Below are 23,128 nucleotides of genomic sequence, written 5' to 3'. Positions count from 1 at the left end.
TTTGGGACTTTAGCCTATATTGTTTGTCAGCATATATTCATTCGCTTTGTGTATATTTTATTTCTATCTTTTTATATTTAATGTTGTTTATCACTAGGATGTTTTTGATATGGTCTTAATAACTTATCACGATCACGCTCACTTACTAAGCAGCGCAGCCTATCCTGTATACCTGCCTTTACACGCACATGAACTTTAATGGCATCCCAATCTTAGTCCGTAGGTTTCAAAATTGAGTTGGCCCCCACCCAGCTATAACAGCTTCAGCTCTTCTGGGAATGCTGTCCGCAAGGTTTAGGAGTGTGTCTATGGGAATGTTTGACCATTGTTCCAGAAGCGCATATGTGAGGTCAGGCACTTATGTAGACAAGAAGGCCTGGCTCACAGTCTTCGCTCTTATTCACCCCAAAGGTGTTCTATTGGGTTGAGGTCAGGACTCTGTGCAGGCCAGTCAAACTCCTCCACCCCAAGCTCGCCCATGTCTTTATGGACCTTGCTTTGTACACTGGTGGGCAGTCATGTTTGAACAGGAAGGGGCCATTCCCAAACTGTTCCTACAAAGTTGGGAGCATGCAATTGTCCAAAATGATTTGGTATGCTGATGCCTTAAGAGTTCCCTTCACTGGAACTAAGGGGCAAAGTCCAACTCCTAAAAAACAACCCCACAACATAATCCCCCCTCCACCAAATGATTTGGACCAGCGCAAAAAGCAAGGTCTATAAAGACATGGATGAGGGAGTTTAGGGTGGAGGAACTTGACTGACCTTTAGGGGTGAGTTAGAGCAGAGACTGCGAGCCAGGCCTTCTCGTCTAACATCAGTGCCTGACCTTACAAATGCGCTTCTAGAAGAATGGCACACTCCTAAACCTTGTGGACAACCTTCCCAGAAGAGTTGAAGCTGTTATAGCTGCAAAGGTTGGGCCAACTCCATATTGAACCCTAAGACTGGGATGCCATTAAAGTTCATGTTTCTGTAAAGGCAGGCGTCCCAATATTTTTTGGTATCATAGTGTATATATTATATATATATTTTATTGGCAGCATGTAACAGCCTGCTCCCATCAATTCAGTGCCCATTGGCCAATGGAAGTGATAAGCTATAATATCTAATGCCCATGTGACAATTTTCAGCTTTCAGGTAATTTTTTCGCAATTTGAATAGGTATTCAAACTCAATTGCTCATTGGGGCACGACTAATCTATTTTCTAGAGTATTTTAAGCCACACTCTCTACTTTTATATAGATATAAAAAAAACTATATATGGGTATTTTAACTTCCTTTTACATACTCCCTGTAGAATCCACTCTTGGGTTGGCCACTCTCCCACAGGCCAGGGAGACCAAATTTAAATGAGCTCTCCTTACTGCAATATTATACTATCTGAATAGGCAGATAACATCTGGTGCAGATTTACGCTATATGGAAAGGTACAGTCATGATATTTTCCTTTTTCCTTCTTTTTTTCCCTCTTCACTCTCTTCCTCCTTGTCCCTTCTCTTTAATTTTCCTCCCCCCCCCCCCCTTACTTCTTTCTCTTCTTCCTTCTCCCCCCTCCTCTTTTTCTCTCTCCTCTTCCTCTCTCCCCACTTTGTGGATAGCTATTACACAATGTTAATATGCATGTCATGTATGTTCTACTATTTTGTATTCAAATCTAATTGAATGCACTGTGAACTAAGTATATATTCTGCTTTCAGAATTCATTGATCCCTTTGTGTCTAAGTGAGAGATAGGAGATCCTGAAGAAGTGGTAATCCCACGAAACACGTCAACCTAATTTTTTCCTGTCCCGACCAAACCACAATGGTCCTTATCCATTTGGTAGATGATAATTGAGGGTATTGATGTACAAATGCACACCTCCATCACTTCCTGTCTGTACCTTTCATCACTTCCTGCCTGTACCTTCCATCACTTCCTGTCTGTACCTTCCATCACTTCCTGTGTTTTATCAGATTAGGCGACCCATCAGAATTTGTAACGGAAGTGTAGTTTTGTAGCCGCCATGTTGCTGCACCCCACACTCGTCCACAGTAAGGATACAGTGAGAAGATGGCAAGCAGACATCTTGTTACACCCACCAGCGTCCTGCATTTTACACTTATTTTTAACAGTTTCACTGAGCTGAGTGAAATTCAGTATTTTGAAATCACTCAGGCTGTTTTGATGTCCATTTTTTTAAAAGCAGCGGTGTTCTCTCAGATTAGCAAACCTGTGAGATCAGCAGGCTTGCCGCTGCTTTTAAAATTCAACATCTAAACAGTCAGACACATTTTTAAATACTGCATTTTACTATATAAGGTTTGTTTATTGTTAAAAATAAGTGTGAAATGCAAAACTCCCGTGGGTGTAAAAAGATGTCCGCTTGCCGCCTTCTCACTGTACCCTTACTGTGGACGAGTGCGGGGTGTAGCAAGAAGGCGGCGACGGAACGTCACTTCCGTTACAAATTCTGACGGGTCGCCTAATCTGACGAAACACTTGCCTGTACCTTCCATCACTTCCTGTCTGTATCTTCTAGTACTTTCTGCCTGTACCCTTCATCACTTCCTGCCTGTACCTTTCATCACTTCCTGCCTGTACCTTTCATCACTTCCTGTCTGTACCCTTCATCACTTCCTGCCTGTACCTTTCATCACTTCCTGCCTGTACCCTTCATCACTTCCTGCCTGTACCTTTCATCACTTCCTGCCTGTACCCTTCATCACTTCCTGCTTGTACCTTTCATTACTTCCTGCCTGTACCTTTCATCACTTCCTGCCTGTAACTTTCATCACTTCCTGCCTTTTCCCTTTATCACTTCCTGCCTATACCTTTCATCACTTCCTGTCTGTACCTTTCATCACTTCCTGCCTGTACCTTTCATCACTTCCTGCCTGTACCCTTCATCACTTCCTGCCTGTACCCTCCATCACTTCCTGCCTGTACCTTTCATCACTTCCCGTGTATTGCCGAGAAAGTTCCCTCGGCAGATAAGGACCCCCCTGTACTGTGCAGGCGCTGCGCTTGCGCAGTACAAATGACTAGGAGCCGCTTAAAACAGCCGAAGCTTAAGAACTTCAATCAGCTGTACACGGCCTGCGCCCTGGGTCCAGGTTCAAGCCCCACTATCCAAGTGGACCTAGAGGGAGAATAAAAAAGTGCCGAGCGCAGCAAGGCTGTGCCCGAAGCATGGCGAGTGTAGCGAGCCCGCGAGGGGCCCTCTTACAGGCGCCGTGTACAGCTGATTTCTATTCTATTTGGCTTTGGCTACTTCTGCCGGCTCCTACTGCGCAAGCGCTGCGCCTGCGCAGTAGAGGGGGGTCCTTATCCGCCGAGGGGAACTTTCTCGGCAGAACACCTGCCTGTACCTTCTATCACTTCCTGTCTGTACCCTTCATCACTTCCTGCCTGTACCCTTCATCACTTCCTGCCTGTACCCTTCATCACTTCCTGCCTGTACCTTTCATCACTTCCTGTCTGTACCTTCCATCACTTCCTGTCTGTACCTTCTTTTTTCCACCATAAAAATTTTTTATTTTATCAAATAAGAACATGACAATTAAAGTTGTTGCAAATGGTACATAACATTATAATAATAAACATTGAAAAGGCATATAAAATAGGCTTCGATCAGATCTTGATGGCCTATTCCAGCCTACCCCTAATGGGTTCACGTTGTAGGTCTGGGGAGGTCATCACATTGAGCCGCTAGTCAGCCTGTACAACTTTAAGTAGGGAAATCAATTGGGAAGGGGGAGGGTAACAAAAAGGGAAAAGCAGAAAAAAGAGGGCAACATAAGTAATGTTCTATGTCCGCATATTACTTAATTAAGTGAACAAATTATTTCAGACTGTGGGGTAAGTTAGAGTTTGCATTCTTTTAAATAATTGGAGGCTCTAGGGTGGGATATCCAAGTCTTCCAATTTCTACTAAATATGGTAATGGAGTGGTTTTTGTCCGATTGTCCGCTTGCCACCTTCTCACTGCACCCTTACTGTGGATGAGTGCGGGGTGTAGCAAGAAGGCGGCGACGGAACGTCACTTCCGTTACAAATTCTGACGGGTCGCCTAATCTGACGAAACACCTGCCTGTACCCTCCATCACTTCCTGTCTGTACCTTCTAGTACTACCTGCCTGTACCTTCCATGACTTCCTGCTTGTACCTTTCATCACTTCCTGCCTGTACCCTTCATCACTTCCTGCCTGTACCCTTCATCACTTCCTGCCTGTACCTTTCATCACTTCCTGCCTGTACCTTTCATCACTTCCTGCCTGTAGCCTTCATTACTTCCTGCCTGTACCTTTCATCACTTCCTGTCTGTACCCTTCATCACTTCCTGCCTGTACCTTTCATCACTTCCTGCCTGTGCCTCTCATATCTTCCTGCCTGTACCCTTCATCACTTCCTGTCTGTACCTTCTAGTACTACCTGCCTGTACCTTCCATGACTTCCTGCTTGTACCTTTCATCACTTCCTGCCTGTACCCTTCATCACTTCCTGCCTGTACCCTTCATCACTTCCTGCCTGTACCTTTCATCACTTCCTGCCTGTACCTTTCATCACTTCCTGCCTGTAGCCTTCATTACTTCCTGCCTGTACCTTTCATCACTTCCTGCCTGTACCCTTCATCACTTCCTGCCTGTACCTTTCATCACTTCCTGCCTGTACCTTTCATATCTTCCTGCCTGTACCCTTCATCACTTCCTGCCTGTACCCTTCATCACTTCCTGCCTGTACCTTTCATCACTTCCTGCCTGTACCTTTCATATCTTCCTGCCTGTACCTTTCATCACTTCCTGCCTGTACCCTTCATCACTTCCTGCTTGTACCTTTCATCACTTCCTGCCTGTACCTTTCATCACTTCCTGTCTTTTCCCTTTATCACTTCCTGCCTGTACCTTTCATCATTTCCTGTCTGTACCTTTCATCACTTTGTCTGTACCTTTCATCTTTTCCTGCCTGTACCCTTCATCACTTCCTGTCTGTACCTTTCATCACTTCCTGCCTGTACCCTTCATCACTTCCTGCCTGTACCCTCCATCACTTCCTGCCTGTACCTTTCATCACTTCCTGCTTGTACCTTCCATCACTTCCTGTCTGTACCTTCTTTTTTTCCACCATAAAATTTTTTGATTTTATCAAATAAGAACATGACAATTAAAGTTGTTGCAAATGGTACATAACATTATAATAATAAACATTGAAAAGGCATATAAAATAGGCTTCGATCAGATCTTGATGGCCTATTCCAGCCTACCCCTAATGGGTTCACGCTGTAGGTCTGGGGAGGTCATCACATTGAGCCGCTAGTCAGCCTGTACAACTTTAAGTAGGGGAATCAATTGGGAAGGGGGAGGGTAACAAAAAGGGAAAAGCAGAAAATAGAGGGCAACATAAGTAATGCTCTATGTCCACATATTACTTAATTAAGTGAACAAATTATTTCAGGCTGTGGGGTAAGTTAGAGATTGCATTCTTTTAAATAATTGGAGGCTCTAGGGTGGGATATCCAAGTCTTCCAATTTCTACTAAATGTGGTAATGGAGTGGTTTTTGTAAGCAAGCATTAATTCAAATTGTGCTTGGGTATTCAATCTGTTTATAACAGTAGATAGGTTGGGTGCTTCTTTAGATTTCCAGAGGTTAGCTATTGTAAGACTTGATGCTATTAAGACGTGGACCACTATAGTTCTATGTATAATGGGATATTTCTCAAGGTCAATACCTAATAGGGCTGAAGCTGGAGTAAGCGTGGAGAGGTTTCCTGTGATATCTGCTATAAAGGATGAGACTGAGTTCCAAAAGATTTTCAGGGTTTTGCAACTCCAGAGGGTATGTATAAGATTTCCAGTTTGCTCATTACACCTCCAACACATATCGGTTGTGGATGGGTACACTTTAGATAATTTATAAGGGGTTAAATACCACCTATTAATTATTTCCTGAGCATTGTCCCAATGTTCTATACATGATGATGATTTGTTCATTATTTGGAGAGATTTTTTCCACTGTTCACAGGGGAAGTTTTGATCTAAATCTCTCTCCCATTTTACCATGTGAACATTTCTATTGACTGGTTGAGAGGATTGTATCTCATAGAAGAGGGAAATTCCCTTCCTATTATTTTCCTTATGGTTAGATATATATTCCCATATAATCGATTTTGTTATTGGGATTGAAATCCTTTAGTCGTTTACACTTTCCAAGCTTACTCATAATAACATCCCTGTAAACCATAGGTAAGTTTTCATATAACCTGTATCCCTGTTTGGTCCATTCATCTACTGAGAGGCGAATTCTACAGTAATTAATAACTTCTGTAGGAATACTTATTTTGGATTTATTTTCCATATGTCTAGTTTTAGAAAGTATCTGTTTCCAAGCAAATATTGTAGCTTTGATACTTGGGAGATTGGGAGTGATTACTTTAGGTAGTATGGCATTGGCTATTGCTAGGGCAGATAGGTCATAATTTTTAGTCGCTTCTTTTTCTATATTTAGCCAGAGTTTATTTTTCTCCGGAGAGAACCAGTATTTCATCTGGCCTAAAATGGAAGCGAAATAGTATTTCTTAACGTCTGGTAGATTCATTCCTCCAAAGGTTTTTATGGTGGTTAGAATTGAAAATGTTACTCTGGGTTTTTTTTTTGTTCCATATAAATTGTTTGAGCTTAGTATTTAATTGTATAAAGAATTTAGTGGGATAGGGAGACATCTGAAATACTATAGAATTTTGGGTAAGGTTTGCTTCTTGAATGCCGCTATTTTACCGACCCATGTCGTACCTTTGAGTACTTCCTGCCTGTACCTTCCATGACTTCCTGCCTGTACCTTTCATCACTTCCTGCCTGTACCTTTCATCACTTCCTGCCTGTACCCTTCATCACTTCCTGCCTGTATCCTTCATCACTTCCTGCCTGTACCCTTCATCACTTCCTGCCTGTACCTTTCATCACTTCATCACTTCATCACTTCCTGCCTGTACCTTCCATCACTTCCTGTCTCTGTGTTCACACAGTAATTAATAACTTCTGTAGGAATACTTATTTTGGATTTATTTTCCATATGTCTAGTTTTAGAAAGTATCTGTTTCCAAGCAAATATTGTAGCTTTGATACTTGGGAGATTGGGAGTGATTACTTTAGGTAGTATGGCATTGGCTATTGCTAGGGCAGATAGGTCATAATTTTTAGTCGCTTCTTGTTCTATATTTAGCCAGAGTTTATTTTTCTCCGGAGAGATCCAGTATTTCATCTGGCTTAAAATGGAAGCGAAATAGTATTTCTTAACGTCTGGTAGATTCATTCCTCCAAAGGTTTTTATGGTGGTTAGAATTGAAAATGTTACTCTGGGTTTTTTTTTTGTTCCATATAAATTGTTTGAGCTTAGTATTTAATTGTATAAAGAATTTAGTGGGATAGGGAGACATCTGAAATACTATAGAATTTTGGGTAAGGTTTGCTTCTTGAATGCCGCTATTTTACCGACCCATGTCGTACCTTTGAGTACTTCCTGCCTGTACCTTCCATGACTTCCTGCCTGTACCTTTCATCACTTCCTGCCTGTACCTTTCATCACTTCCTGCCTGTACCCTTCATCACTTCCTGCCTGTACCTTTCATCACTTCCTGCCTGTACCCTTCATCACTTCCTGCCTGTACCTTTCATCACTTCCTGCCTGTACCTTCCATCACTTCCTGTCTCTGTGTTCCACTGTTAAGAATTGAGATCACTACCTTGTGGTGAAAATACCAACTGCATTCTGTATATCTAAATACTTTAACACACAATATATTTCAGAAAAACGTTTGTTTTAGCAGGTTATTGTAGATTTTTTGCTTTGAATTGTTAATCCCCATCATTGCTGTCAGTGGAATAAAATAGGTTCAATCGTTAGTGTCAGTGGTATAAAATATACCCCATTATTAGTAACAGTGGGATAAAAAAAAAGCCCCTTCGTTGGTGTCAGTAGGTTAAAACAAGCTCCATCATTGGTGTCAGTGGGAGAAAATGAGCCCCATTGTTCCTGTCAGTGTGGTAAACTAAGACCCATCATTGGTGTCAGTGAGATAAAATAAGCTTCATCATTGGTTTCAGTTGGATAAAATAAGAGTGCGCAAATATTGCCAAGTCAAAATGTGTCATGCTGTTAGACTCATACCCAAAAAGACTAAGTGCTCTAATAAAATGAAAAGGTGCTTCAACAAAGTATTAGTTTATGGGTGTGCACACTTATGCAACCACATTATTTAATTTTTTTATTTTTTTCCATCTCTTTTTCAATTGAGTTGTACAGTTTATAGATCATATTAAAAGGTGGAAAAAGTTCTGAAATTATTTATCTTACGCTCATTTTTTACATCACAGAAATCTGACATTTTAACAGGGGTGTGTAGACTTTTTCTACCATATATATATATATATATATATATATATATATATATATATAGTGGATATAAAAAGTCTACACACCCCTGTTATATATATATATATATATATATATATATATATATATATATATATATATATATATATAGTTTAGTTGTATGGTGCGGTCTGTGTGTGTATTACTAGAATTCAATCCCTGCAGACTCCGATCTATCAAACCGAACCTGAAAAACATTCAATACATTCTGCCCCACCCCCAACACACCACTGTTATCATGAAAAAGATCGTTATCTCGTGTGAATTCTCTGGTGATACACAAGGTATCGTTTATGAGTAAAAGATTTCCCGCACTCTGAACATGAATAAGGACGCTCACCCGTGTGAATTCTCTGGTGTTCATCAAGGTTTCCTTTCTGAATGAAAGATTTCCCACACTCTGAACATGAATAGGGACGATCACCTATGTGAATCTTCTGGTGTTCGTCGAATGAATATTTCCACTTGAAACATTTCCCACACTCCGAACAGGAATAAGGACGCTCTCCCGTGTGATCTCTCTGGTGTACAAGAAGTTTTTCTTTCGTAATGAAACCTTTCCCGCACTCTGAGCATAAATAGGGGCGCTCCCCCGTGTGAAGCTTTTGGTGTCTAATCAGACTTTTTTTCTCAGTGAAACCTTTCCCGCACTGTGAACATGAATAGGGAATCTCACCCGTGTGACATCTCTGGTGTGCAATAAGATATTTTTTGGCGGAGAAACATTTGCTGCACTCTGAACATGAATAAGGACATTCACCTGTGTGACTTCTTTGGTGTATAAGAAGAATACATTTCTCAGTGAAACCTTTCCCACACTCTGAACAGGAATAGGGACCATTACCCATGTGAGTTCTCTGGTGCTTAAGAAGAATACTTTTCACAGTGAAACTTTTCCCGCACTCTGAACAGGAATAGGGACGCTCACCTGTGTGAAGCTTCCAGTGCTTAAGGAGAAAACTTTTCTGAGTAAAACATTTCCCGCACTCTGAACATGAATAGGGACGATCAGCATCAGCAGTGTGATATTTCTCGTGTCTAAGAAGTGATCTCTTTTTTGTGAAAAGTTTCCCGCACACTGAACATGACAATGAAGTCTCTTCTGTGTGATCTCCTTCCTGCCCTGAAGAAGATTCCTCGGGAATAGACGGATCTATTAAAGTATTTCTACTGTGAGATCTTAGAGTCCTGGAATGTGATTTATCAGAAGATTCCTCAGACGTATTCCGCACATTATGGTCATCTGCTGAGAAATAATTTTACAATAAATGTTAGAAGAATTGTTGAAACCTTTTATTCAGGCAGAGATGCTGATAAAAACCACGGGGCCCCGTACAGCCTACCTTACAGCCCCCACCCAAGAAAATATATATATCAAGACGATATTTTCACTAAATATACACTAAAATTATTATTAGAGGACACAAACATTACAGAACTTACACAATTCCTGCTAAATCTAACAGATAAACCTGTATTGTATTAATAATTGATAATAAATTATAATTAAAAATGAATATTAAATATTTGAATTCATATATACATTTATAATAAATAAAGTTCTTTGTGTAAATGAGGTGTTGGGGCTCATTCACATCGGCGCTGTGGCCAAAAGTTTTGAGAATGACACAAATATCAATTTTCACAAAGTTTGTTGCCTCCGTTTTTATGATGCCAATTTGCATACACTCCAGAACGTTATGATAAGTGATCAGATGAAGTCCCTCTTTGCCATGAAAATGAACGCAATCCCATAAAAAAAAAAAAAAAAAAACATTTCAACTGCAGTTGTGAAGAAGGCTTCGGGGCGCACCAAAGAAAGTCCAACAAGCCCCAGGACCGTCTCCTACAGTTGATTCAATTGCGGGTATCAGAGACACCACCGGTGCAGAGCTTGCTCAGGAATGGCAGCTGAGGACGTCTGCATGTACAGTGAGGAGAAGACTTTTTGGAGGACGGCCTGGTGTGAAAAAGGACAGCAAAGAAGCCACTTCTCTCCAGGAAAAACATCAGGGACAGACCGATATTCTGCAAAAGGTATATTGGGATTGGACTTCTGAGGACTGGGGTAAAGTCATTTCCTCGGATTAAGTCCCTTTCCGCAGTGGCAGCCCGCCCATTAGGGGCGCACCGGTGCCACCCCCCCATCCATGCGTCCGGCCCCCTGATCTACAGGCGCCAGACCCATGGATTCCAATGGAGGATTTTTTTTTTTGAAGCACATGATTAGATTGTTTTGCTTGCGTCTATCTAGCAAGGTTACTTTGTGGTATAAGCAAGGAAGCTGAGACTTCTGAAGTGTGTAAATGTGCTTTTACTATACAAAGATGCTGCACATACAAAACTATTACAATATTAGGAATACAAGACAAGACTGACAGATATCTATAACAAGCAAAATGCCTAGCAAATGAACAGCCTATGGTCTATAACAGTACAAATACACCTAAGCCTGGTTTCACACATGTGCGGTGCGAATTGAAGCTCAGGTTTCACTGGGGAGATAAAAATCTCCTGTTCAAAGGAATCACTGCGTTTTAGCTCAGGATCAGAGAGCAGGGAGAGGGGGAGGGGGGGGGGAGTGTAGTGAGGAGAAGTAGAAAATCCATGTTCAGAACGCAATGCATCTGCAAAGCAGATGCGTTCCCATAGAAGATAAGGGGCTCGTAATTCGCACCGCAATGCCCAGAAAACGCACACGTTTTTTGTGCAATGCGCAGTGCGAATGCATCGCACATATGTGAACCAGCCTCATTCAAATGAACCTAGTATAAAAAGTCATGCGAATTGGATGCGTTGTAAGCCGCATCTAATTCGCATAGGTGTGAACCCGGGCTAAAGGTTACTTAACTTTTGGTTACTGTATGTTCGTGATCTCCATTGGCAACGATTCTCCTTGAGACCAGGCCCCTTTCTTCTATCATGAGTGGCTTCTGATCTTAAAGCATGATGATGTGTGTCCCTAGCTTATGCCTGAATCCCCCTTTTTATGTGTCAGGCTGTTTACCATAGTTACCAAACAACAGAAAACATACCTGTTTACTGTAGCTGTACAAACAGTGGACTGTTGAAACTGTCAGTTGAATACAACAATGGTATCTACGTACCCATTGTATGCAGCAGCATTTGTTTGAGAAATCTACTCAAGCCAAAACCTGACAGTAATCTATGAGCAACCACTATTGTGTAACGTTATGTCTGATTAATATAAAAAATTATATTTTAACAAACGCAACACATAGATCCAGAGGCTCTAGTAGGCATCAAAAAAGGGTGGGTTTGTGCAGCTGTGTCCACCCAGTTGTGTGGGCCCACACAGGTATGTGACAATAGCGAATATTCATTCATATGCATAATATTTAATGAATATGATCTGATACTATTTCGTGAATATTCTCTATTGTCACACTGATTCTCTTCCCAGCCAATCAGGAAATGGGTTGTGAGACCCATTTCCCGATTGGCCGAAAGGAGAAGCGATCTTATTGGCCAAGGAGGAGGAGGAAGGAAATGCATGGCTGAAGGAGGAGCAGGGGAAGCCCAAGCGACCCACCAGCCGCCACTGTGAATCCAGGGATGTTTCATCCGCAGCAGCTCAGCCATCCACCAATCCCCGTCTTCAACAGGGAAGGGAGGAGAAGGGGAGATCAGAGTCATCCTGGGCAGGATATCTGCTTCATAAGGTAAGGAGGCCATCCTTCTCCTGCTGAAGAGGGGGGGAGGTGTTGATTTGCACTCACCCCCGAACTATTGGGCACCAGCCGCCACTGACTTTCCGAAAGTTTGCGGCATCCAGAAAAAAACCTTGTGCGGAGAAGAAAAGGTGAGCGCTACCATCGGTCCTGTGTCATGCCAACAGTAAAGCATCCTGAGACCATTCATGTTTGGGGTTGCTTCTCAGCCAAGAGAGTGGGCTCACCCATAATTTTGTCTAAGAACACAGCCATTAATAAAGAATGGTACAAAAAGATTCTCCGAGAGCAACTTCTCCAAACCATCCAAGAACAGTTTGATGGGGAATAATGCCTTTTGATGGAGCATCTTGCCATAAGGCAAAAGTGATTATTAAGTGGCTTGGGGAACAAAACATTGACATTTTGGGTCCATGGCCAGGAAACTCCCCAACCTTGATTCCATTGAAAACTTGTGGTCCATCCTCCAGAGGGGGTGAACAAAAACCCCCCACAAATTCTGACAAACTCCAAGCATTGATTATGCAAGAATGGGCGGCCATCAGTAAGGATGTGGTCCAGAAGTTGATTGACAGCATGCCAGGGGAAATGGGAGAGGTCTTGAAAAAGAGGGATCAACATTGCAAATATTGACTCTTTACATAAACTTAATGTAATTGTCAATAAAAGCCTTCGACACTTACGAAATGCTTGTAATTATACTTCAGTATACCGTAGTAACATCTGACAAAAAGATCTAAAAACACTGAAGTAGCAGATTTTGTGAAAATTTATATTTGTGTCATTATCAAAACTTTTGGCCACGGCTGTACAGTATGAATCAGTGTTTTTTTTCTTTTTTTAAATGTGGTTGGAGCTGTGTGCAGGCAGCCTATATTACGCTATGGGGATGTGCAGCATCTGTACGAATATAGCTGCAGGTTCTAATTTGCCCCCAAACGCTGGGGCCACTCACTGGCACTTGCACACTTAGGACCTGCGGCTGAGTTCATACAACCACTGCATCCACATAGAGTAATAGTACATCAGAGCCACCGGAAAGGTTGTTTGGGAGCTTGTATATCCACTCCTTGGAAAAGGGTTGCCACCTTTATGTGGATAATTACTATACAAGCTTGCCCCTCTTCCGCAATCTTTACCACAAGGACACTCCAGCGTGTGGTACAGTGCCCAGCCAATAGGAAGGGCTTCCCACAAAGACTTGTTACTGAAAGAATACGACAAGGGGAGATGGCGTCTTTGCAGAATGAAGAGGCTGGAAACGTCAGAAGAAATGCTGGGTGTGCTCCAGAGGAGGAGCAAGAAAAGACACCGTGTATTATTGTCCTGATTGTCCTTCCCAACCAGGCCTTTGTATTGATGAATGTTTCCGCCGTTACCATACTTCTCTCCATTATTAGGGAAGTATGGTAAACGTAATTGTCATTTACCGCCACATCCCTTTATGCCACTGTACATACCGCTGCCTTCTCCGACCACTGCCTAATGCTAAACTTTACCTACCTCTGCCTTCTCCGCAACTGACCCTGGCTTGCTAAACGACCACGCTTCTGCCTAACGCTAAACTGTACCTACCTCTGCCTGTTCTGGACTGACCCTGGCCTGATATACGACCACGCTTCTGCCTAACGCTAAACTGTACCAACTCTGCCTACTCTGGAACTGACCCTGGACTGTTTGACCATGTTTTTTGGATGCCTCTTGGACTGGTCTTTTACTCTGCTACTGGAGTAGTGGGCTTCATAACACAGGGGTCTCACATATGTGAGGGGCTCCAGAATTGTTTTTCTGGATGAAGAAAACTAATTTTTTAGTTTTCTCATTCCCAGATTAGTGTCTGGAAACTCAGAGGCTTCAAAGAGATTTGGGTGGGAGAAGCCTCTACCCCTGTCCCCATTCTTTCCTGGACTGCTACTTGGACCATGTTCCTGCTTACTACCAGGACCAATATTTTGGCACTGCTGGCAATGTCTCTACTTGCACTGACCCTGGACTGTATATGGACAGTATCCCTGCCTGTACTGACTATGGGCAATATTCCTGCCTGCTGCCTGGATAATTCCATTCACTGTCGCTGACCACGTCCCTGCCTGGATCAGGGCTCTCCTCCTGTGGACAACTGCACTACTAAAACCACAGGTAATCTTTTGTTTACCCTTTGCTCAGCAGAATGTATTTTAGGGTGTAATTCTTGGTTAATGCTATGTGTTAGAAATATGAAGGGCCTTCAAAAATGTGATAGATTGTAAGGAAATTAGATATGTAATTTATGCTCCTAGAACGCCTGAATGTGCTACTTTAATTTTGGGCCTCTGTATGTGGCCAGGCTGTGTAAAAGTCTCACACATGTGGTATCGCCATACTCAGGAGGAGTAGCAGAATATATTTTGGGGTGTCATTTTTGCTATGTACATGCTATGTGTTGGAAATATCTTATAAATGGACAACTTTGTGTAAAAAAAAATGCGTTTTCATTTTTTTCCCACATTTTCCAAAAACTTCTGGAAAAAAATGAACCCTTCAAAAGACTCATTATGCCTCATAGATTATACATTGGGGTGTTTGCTTTCCAAAATGGGGTCACTTTGTGGGCGTTTCCATTGTCCTGGTGCTCCAGGGCCTTCAAAAATGTAATAGGTGGTTAAGAGATTAGATATGCAATTTATTATACTAGAACGCCTGAATGTGCTACTTCGATGTTGGGCCTCTGTATGTGGCCAGGCTGTGTAAAAGTCTCACACATGTGGTATCACCATACTCAGGAGGAGTAGCAGAATATATTTTGGGGTGTCATTTTTGCTATGTACATGCCGTGTGTTGGAAATATCTTATGCCGCGTACACATGGTCGGACTTTTCGTCTACAAAAGTCCGACAGCCTGTCCGACAGACTTTCGATGGACTTTTGTCGGACTTTTGGCGGACTTGCGGCAGACTTTCTTACGAACGGACTTGCCCACATACGATCACACAAAAGTCCGACGGATTCGTACGTGATGACGTACACTGGACTAAAATAAGAAAGTTGATAGCCAGTAGCCAATAGCTGCCCTAGCGTGGGTTTTTGTCCCAGACGAGCGGATTTCTGGGTCCGGCGTAGTTACGACGTAAAGATTTGAAGCATGTTTCAAATCTAAAGTCCGTCAGATTTGAGGCTGGAAAAGTCCGCTGAAAGTCCGGGGAAGCCCACACATGATCGGATTGTCAGACAGCTTTAGTCCGTCGGCGTCCGTCGGACTTTTGTAGACGAAAAGTCCGACTGTGTGTACGCGGCATTAGAAATGGACAACTCTGTGTAAAAAAATGCGTTTTCAGTTTTTTCCCACATTTTCCAAAAACTTCTGGAAAAAAATGAACCGTTCAAAAGACTCATTATGCCTCATAGATTATACGTTGGGGTGTTTGCTTTCCAAAATGTGGTCACTTTGTGGACGTTTCCATTTTCCTGGTACTCCAGGTCCTTCAAAATTGTAATAGGTGGTTGAGAGATTAGATATGCAATTTATGTTACTAGAACACCTGAATGTGCTACTTCAATGTTAGGCCTCTGTATGTGGCCAGGCTATGTAAAAGTTTCACACATGTGGTATCGCCATGCTCAGGAGGAGTAGCAGAATATATTTTGGTGTGTCATTTGTGAAATGTACATGCCATGTGTGAGAAATAACCTGTTATAATGACAATTTGGTGTGAAAAAAAATAAAAATAAAAAAAATCTTAATTTTGAAAAGAATTGTGGGAAAAAATGACAACTTCAAAAAACTCACAATGCCTCTTACTAAATACCTTGGAATGTCTACTTTCCAAAAAGGGGTAATTTTGTGGGTATTTGTACTTTCCTGGCTTGTAAGGGTCTCAGGAAATAAGATAGGCCTCAGTACATCAGGTGTGATCAGATGTGATCAATTTTCAGTGATTGGCACCATAGCTTGTAGACGCTATAACTTTCACACAGACTAATTAATATCCACTAATTTGTTCGGTCTTTTTTCATTTATAACACAGAAAATAAAAAACCCAGAGGTGATCAAATACCACCAAAAGAAAGCTCTATTTGTGTGAAAAAAGGACGAAAATTTCATATGGGTACAGTGTTGCATGACTGAGTAATTGTCATTCAAAGTGTGAGAGCACCGAAAGCTGAAAATTGGTCTGGTTAGGAAGGGGTTTTAAGTGCCCAGTGGTCAAGTGGTTAAAGACACAGAGCAATAATATATCACATAGTGTAACACAACAGTCCCCATAATGTATAAAACCTCTTAATGACCCATTGGTAAGCGAGGAGTCATGGAATTAGGGTCAGTTCTCTGATGTGAAGGTGGGGGATAGCGGGTGGTGTGGAGCACTGAGAGCATTTTATTAATCTCTGGAAGAGAATTTTTGTGTGTTTGGAGCACTGGACAGTTTCTTTTTTGAATATTGAACACTTTCATGTTGGAAATTGAGAGAGGAGATGGACCTTAAAGGGTTACTAAAGGTTTGTTTAAAAAAATAAAATAAATAACAAACATATCATACTTACCTCCACTGTGCAGTTGGTTAAGCACAGAGTGGCCCCGATCCTCTTCTTCCAGGGTCACTCAGCAGTGCTGGTACCTCCCCCTCTTCTCGAGTGCCCCGTTGGTGAAGCGCTCTTCTTCGGGACACTCATGCGGATGGACTCCCGTGTCCTGCTTCTGCGTCTATTGACACCGAAAGCAGGACTCGGCCCTGCCCCCTGGCGCCCATGTCATTGAATTTGATTGACAGCAGCAGGAGCCAATGGCTGTGCTGCTATCAATCTATCCAATCAGGACACGAGACACCAGATAAAGCTGGTGTACTTGTCCCTGGGGAGAAAAAGACCGGGTTCAGGTAAGTAAAACGGGGGGCACTGGGGGCTGCAACATGAGAGAAGGTTTTTCACCTTAATGAGTGCCGTGACAGATGCTGGCGCCAGTGGCCCTATTTAAGCCAGCCTGTGACCACAGGACATTGCTGGATTATCTCCCTTGTGTACCTTGACCTTGCTTCCTGATCAGTGATTACCTGTTGTGACCCCACTTGCCTTGACCTCGCTTCCTGATCTCCTGGTTAGACCCTTGGCCTGCTCCTGGACTCTGCTTTTGCCTCCTGATCTCCCAGCTTGACCTTCGGCTTGTACCCGAACCCTGCCTGTGTATGATCTTGGCTCGCCCCTGTGTATGCTCTGGACTGACTTATCTGTGTATGGCCCCTGGCCTGTCTCCTGGTTCCTCTGTTTACCTAACACAGCAAGTTCTGCTCTGCCAGCTCAGTCATCCCTCAAGTGGCCGAGCTCATCGGACTGCAAACAAGCACCTGGCCAACCGTGCTTCTTTGGACACTGCGCTTCCTGTTCCCAACTCCAGGAACGCGCTGCACTTAGCCACAAGGGGAGCTCTCTTAGCATCTCGATCTCCATACACGCAGCTGACACTCCACCTCATTTGTTGGGCACAATACACATGATACATTGGGTGGTGGGGTGGGTACATTGATGATGTTCTTGCTGTCGACAGTTAAGGTTTCTCAATATTTCCTTTACAGAAGGATGTGATGATCTCTATTTTGTACATGAGCAGCAAACTGTGTGTGTAATTAAATAAAAAAACCCTTTGTACATGTTTTTAGAGCTGTGTGGATGAAGGACAGTCTTGTTTTAGATGACTATACCCAATATATAACTGAGGGATTGTGTGATCTTCCTGTGTGGAATCCCGGGAATACAGAGGATGGGGCCATCTCTCTGGTGGGTTCCCATTACTGGATCCATCTGTAGGAAACACACACTGACTGAATACATTGTGTCTATGTGTTCCTGCTTTCTTTACAATAAAGTCTCCTCTTACCCATTGATGTGAGGGGTGACTGATTCTCCATCATGATGTCCTTGTAGAGATCCTTGTGTCCTTCTAAATACTCCCACTCCTCCATGGAGAAATAGACAGTGACATCCTGACACCTTATAGGAACCTGCCACACACAATGATACAGTCACCATCCAAACACATCCCTTGTCTGTTACTGGATAATGTCCCAAAATTCCCGGCACCGCTCACCTCTCCTGTCAGCAGCTCCATCATCTTCTTGGTGACTTCTAGAATCTTCTTCTCATTATTTTCCTGTAGGGCTAGGAGGGGTGGTGAATGCATGGGGATGGGGTCTTGTCTTTCTCTTTGTCTTATGGACAAGCAGCGACTTCTCCTTTTTATAATATTCTCAATAGATGACTTCATAACTACAGTACAGTCCTGTAATAAACATCAATTAATAGTATATCAGAATCCTCCTCACCTAACAAGGCTAGTCTGTGTTTTATTAATACAGTTAAGAATGATTAAACACTCCCAGAATCCTTCTCACCTCTCCAGTCAGTAGACAGATGATCTCCAGTGTGAGTATTAATATCCCATTAAGGAGATGATTTTTTTTCATATTTACATAATTGAGAAGCTGTTGATTCTCCATCATGACGTCCTTGTAGAGATCCTTGTGTCCTTCTAAATACTCCCACTCCTCCATGGAGAAATAGACAGTGACATCCTGACACCTTACAGGAACCTGACACACACAATGATACAGTCACCATCCAGACACATCCCTTGTCTGTTACTGGATAATGTCCCATAATTCCCGGCACCGCTCACCTCTCCTGTCAGCAGCTCCATCATCTTCTTGGTGACTTCTTGAATCTTCTTGGCACTGGTTACCTCTGCTGTCAGGCAGTGAGGTGGAGGCACTGTGATGGGTGATGTCCTGTGAAGACGACTGCTGGGTGTTAATGGTTCACCAGATATTTTTCTCACTACGTTATAATCCTGTGTAAAGAGAGAAAGTAACAAATATCACTACAGACCTCCCAGAATCCTCCTCACCTCTCCGGTCAGGTCTTTGTTTTATTAATAGAGATAAGAGTGATGTCATATGACTTTCCAGAATCCTCCTCACCTCTCCGGTCAGCAGGTTGATTATCTCCAGGGTGAGGTTCAAAATCCTTTTAGTCACATGATTTTGGCCCATCTCCATCTTCAGTGGTGTGGTCATGTGATCTACACAGGACTCTCCTCTCTGTAGACGGATAATAAACTGAGAATTATCTGGACTGTACTGGGATGAAAAATGTCTGCACAGAGTTCCTCCATAGTTCTAACATTGAAAATTCCTTTTAAATAACTCAGACAAAAATCTTTCATTTTAGGCTTATAATGGCTGGGGAAGGATTAGGCCTTCTTTCAAGATATTCTTGTCCAGGTTGGGGAGATTTCCTGTGACTTCCTGTCCAGCATGTATCTGGACTATGAATCAGAGGCTCTGGATGGACAGTTGGATAAGTGGCTCTATATTTAGGATGTATCCAGTCTATAAACCAGAGGTTCTGGATGGACAGTTGGATTAATGGTTCTATATTTAGGATGTATATGGTCTATAAACCAGAGGCTCTGGGTGGACAGTTGGATAAATGGCTCTATATTTAGGATGTATCTGTTTTATAAAGCAGAGGCTCTGGATGGACAGTTGGATAAATGGGTCTATATTTAGGTTGTATCTGGTTTATAAACAAGAAGCTCTGGATGAATATTTGGATAAACAGCTTTATTTAGGATGTATCCGGTCTATAAACCAAAGGCTCTGGATGGACAGTTGGATAAATGGTTCTACATTTAGGATGTATCTGGTCTGGCTGTTTGAGATAAAGACATCACAGTGACTATGGAGAAAGGGAACGGAAATTATCGTGGGGGGGATTTATTGGTTTAAACAGAAAAATAATCTTATTACCCTCTTTGTGTGTTCCAGCGATGTGTGCTCTCTTTTTCCTCCTCCTTTCACCTTGGATATTGTACGTTATACAACATTCTATGCTTATCTTTCATCAGTTCCTGTCAGAGTGATCCACGCACAATATGTAACATTGCTATCCTATATCTAGCCTATCCTCCGCCCATACTTCCTGTGCTACTTCTGCTAACTCATCTACGGTTTTCTGCAAACATGCAGAAAGGGGAAGTAGGGTCCGCCCTGCCCCATCTCCAATTGTTATAACTACTTGTATTTTGGCCATTAATTCTCTTCCAAGTAAATTCACAGAGCACCCGGGAATGACTCTACAAGGGTGATACACCGTGTATCTATCATCTAAACTGCTCACAAGAAAGAAAGGGGCTTCCCAGGTCTTTGTCAGGACCCCATTTATCCCCACAGAAGGCTCACATTCTGTCAGAGTTCCAGTATATTCTCCCTCCTTGACACTAGGTTCACACCTATGCGCTTTTTAGTGCGTTTTACAATTTGTAGAAATGCACAGCAGTCCATTTACCATTGTTTCCTATGGTACATGTTCACATCTATATGTTTTTCAGCCAGTCAGTCTTTGTAAAGGGTCAGGGATTTTTTTGCGTTTTGTGTGTAAAAGACTTCAATCGACCGGCACCAAAAACGTAAGTGTTTTGCAATTTTTCTTTTCATTAAGAAACTGTGAATAGCTGGTTCTTAAGGAGTGAGTAGGGAAGCCGGCCGCCTTAGCAACTAATGAGTCATTATCTGTCAGTAGAGTTCCTGGCTGACAGCTGAATGTAAAAACAATAATTGCTGGCAATAAAAACAAAATCAGGATAAAAATGATGTGGAGTTCCCCTCCAAATCCCGACCAGGACCTTAGAGGGGAACCCCACGCCAATTTTTTTATTTAAAAATGGTGTGGGGTCCCCTACAAATCCATACCAGGTCCTTATCCAAGCATGCAGCCTGACAGGTCAGGAAAAGGAGGGGGCAAGCGAGTGCCCCCCACCCCTTCCTGAACCGTACCAGGCTTCATGCCCTCAACATGGGGAAGGCATGCTTTTGGGGCAAGGGGGATCTACCCCCCAAAGCACCTTATCCCTATGTTGATGGGGATACAAGGGCCTCTTCCCTACAACCCTGGGCTGTGGTTGTGGGGGGGTCTGCGGGCAGGGGGCTTATCAGAATTTGAAAGCCTTCTTAAACAAGGGGGCCCCCAGAACCCGTTCTCTACCTATGTAAATGAGTATGGGTTACATCGTACCCCTACTCATTCACTAAAAAAAGTGTCAAAAAGAAATAAACAAACACACACAGTTTTTGATAATTCCTTTATTAAAAATTTTGAAAAAATGTCCCCAATGTAGATCCATCATTAATCACGCCACCCGCTGCCTGCACTGGACCCCCCAAAAAATGTAAAAAAATAAAAGCTCCGCCTGCTCCTCTGTGTGCCAGTGCTTAACCGGGTTGCCGACCGCTCAACGTACATGTCCTGCAGAGCAGCGGCCTCTCTGCACAAAATCATGCATCTGTACATGATCCGCGCCCGCGGGCAGGGGGTGCACATGGGCCCAGTGCTGCTCTGATTCAGTTCAGAACTGATCAATTTTCAGGTCCAGGCCAATGATTTATGGCCTGGGCCTGCTAATCGGTTCTGACAAATCACAGAACCTCTTGTGTCTGTGTTTACATTACACAGGCACAGGAAATGATGTAATCTTCTCTCCTGGAGTCCTTTTCGGATCCAGCGTGAGAGAAGATAACGTCTACTGTGAGTACAAGCACCACACTGACACCAGATTACATACTTAGGCACATTTAACCCTTTGATCGCCCCCCCCCCCCCCAGTTAACCCTTTCACTCCCTGTCACAGTGTTATTAGGTACAATGTACCGATTTTCTACTGATCACTGTATTAGTGTCACTGGCGACGTTAGATAGTGTTAGCAGCAGTCCCAGATCAGGGTACCCGCCGTATATTCCCTAATAATGTTTTAACCCCTGATCGCCCCCGGTTAACACTTTCACTGCCCTGTCACAGCATCATTAGTACCGTGTACAGATCTTTTTTTCCTCCTCACACACTGTCAGTGTGAGGCGAGGAGAGCCGATTACCGGCATCTCTGTGTTTACATGTGACCGGCTGTGATTGGACACAGCTGATCACATGGTTAAAGAGCCGCGGACAGAGATCGGGATCGCGCCATGTCCTAGAAATACGGCGTGGCCACGATCGCCACGCTGCATGCTTCCCGGGGGCGCGCAAGAGTGACCGTTCTGGGACGCCCTCATATGACATTGTCCCAGAACGAGAGCCGCACTGCCGCCATTTGACGGTGGGTGGGCGGCAAGCAGTTAAAGGGTGCTCTGACTTCTGATCAATGCTGACTGGTCTTCAGCTGTTTCCTGATGCCCTTCTTGAAACCTGCTTGTTACCCATTGCTCACGGGATTCAGAGTCAGTGAATCAGAGAGTCCAGTGAGAGACTAGGAGCTCAAGGGGCTGAAGAGCTACAAGTGGACATTGTAGTGAAACTGAGAGAACTGTTGAACTTTGCGTTAGGAACTGTTAAATACTGTTGCCATAGGAGACAGCAAACCTTGAAGTCTTGGATTCTGCCTATTGAAATTGCAATTACTTAAGGGTGTCCTGGCCCTAACCCTCTTTCCCTTGCAAAAAAAAAAAGGACTGTTAAAAGAAATAAAAACTCTTTTGTATTCAAGAAGTGTCTGGCGCCCAATAACGTTTACCACCTTTGCACCTACTATGCTTCACAACCCACTACATATTGAAGGATGTCAGCGGTCTGTGGCCTCGAAGAGTGGAAGCGGTTAGAGATTCTGCTACACAGTAAAAAATGTCAGGGAGGCAGAGGATGTGAGCTCAGTAGGGCAGTATAGAGGGGGTCATCAGGGCAAAGGATAGGGTCAGCAGTTTGTAGTGCAATGTACAATGGGTTATCAAGGCAGAGGGCAGGGAGCAGCAGGACAGTGTGCTGGGGGTCCCCCCCGAAGAGGAAAGGGTCCCCCCCACCCAAAGAAAATCACCCCTCCTAACAATTATCCTCTTTCCCCTACAATTTCCATCCTAGCACAAATCCTCCCCAGCAAATCTCCCCTTCCAGCACAAATCCCATCCCAAAAATGCCTCCTCCTAGCACAAATCCTGCCCCAGGCCTCTCCTCTTAAAGTGGTTGTTACCCTAAAAAAAACAAAAAACAGCGATCCTGTTTCCTTATAGCA

At 43.2% G+C, this 23,128-nt stretch overlaps 1 protein-coding gene across 1 annotated transcript; it reads right to left on the bottom strand.

Annotated features, from left to right (window-relative positions):
- Window positions 1–7,988: 7,988 nt before the first annotated feature.
- On the bottom strand, window positions 7,989–20,046 carry LOC141104818 (uncharacterized). The gene is made up of 7 exons (XM_073594588.1): window positions 19,883–20,046; window positions 19,052–19,171; window positions 18,751–18,921; window positions 18,467–18,664; window positions 18,163–18,354; window positions 17,953–18,076; window positions 7,989–9,658 (listed from the first exon to the last, which is right to left on the bottom strand). Exons 2-7 carry the CDS (start codon window positions 19,145–19,147, stop codon window positions 8,664–8,666), a joined length of 1,776 nt encoding a protein of 591 aa, XP_073450689.1. The 5' UTR covers window positions 19,148–19,171; window positions 19,883–20,046; the 3' UTR covers window positions 7,989–8,663.
- Window positions 20,047–23,128: the final 3,082 nt, after the last annotated feature.

The sequence above is a fragment of the Aquarana catesbeiana genome, linkage group LG08 (assembly GCF_042186555.1).
Source record: "Aquarana catesbeiana isolate 2022-GZ linkage group LG08, ASM4218655v1, whole genome shotgun sequence".
NCBI classification, from domain to species: Eukaryota; Metazoa; Chordata; class Amphibia; order Anura; family Ranidae; genus Aquarana; species Aquarana catesbeiana.
The sequence above is the reverse complement of the archived record's forward strand: the minus strand, read 5'-3'. Positions and strand labels throughout refer to the sequence as shown.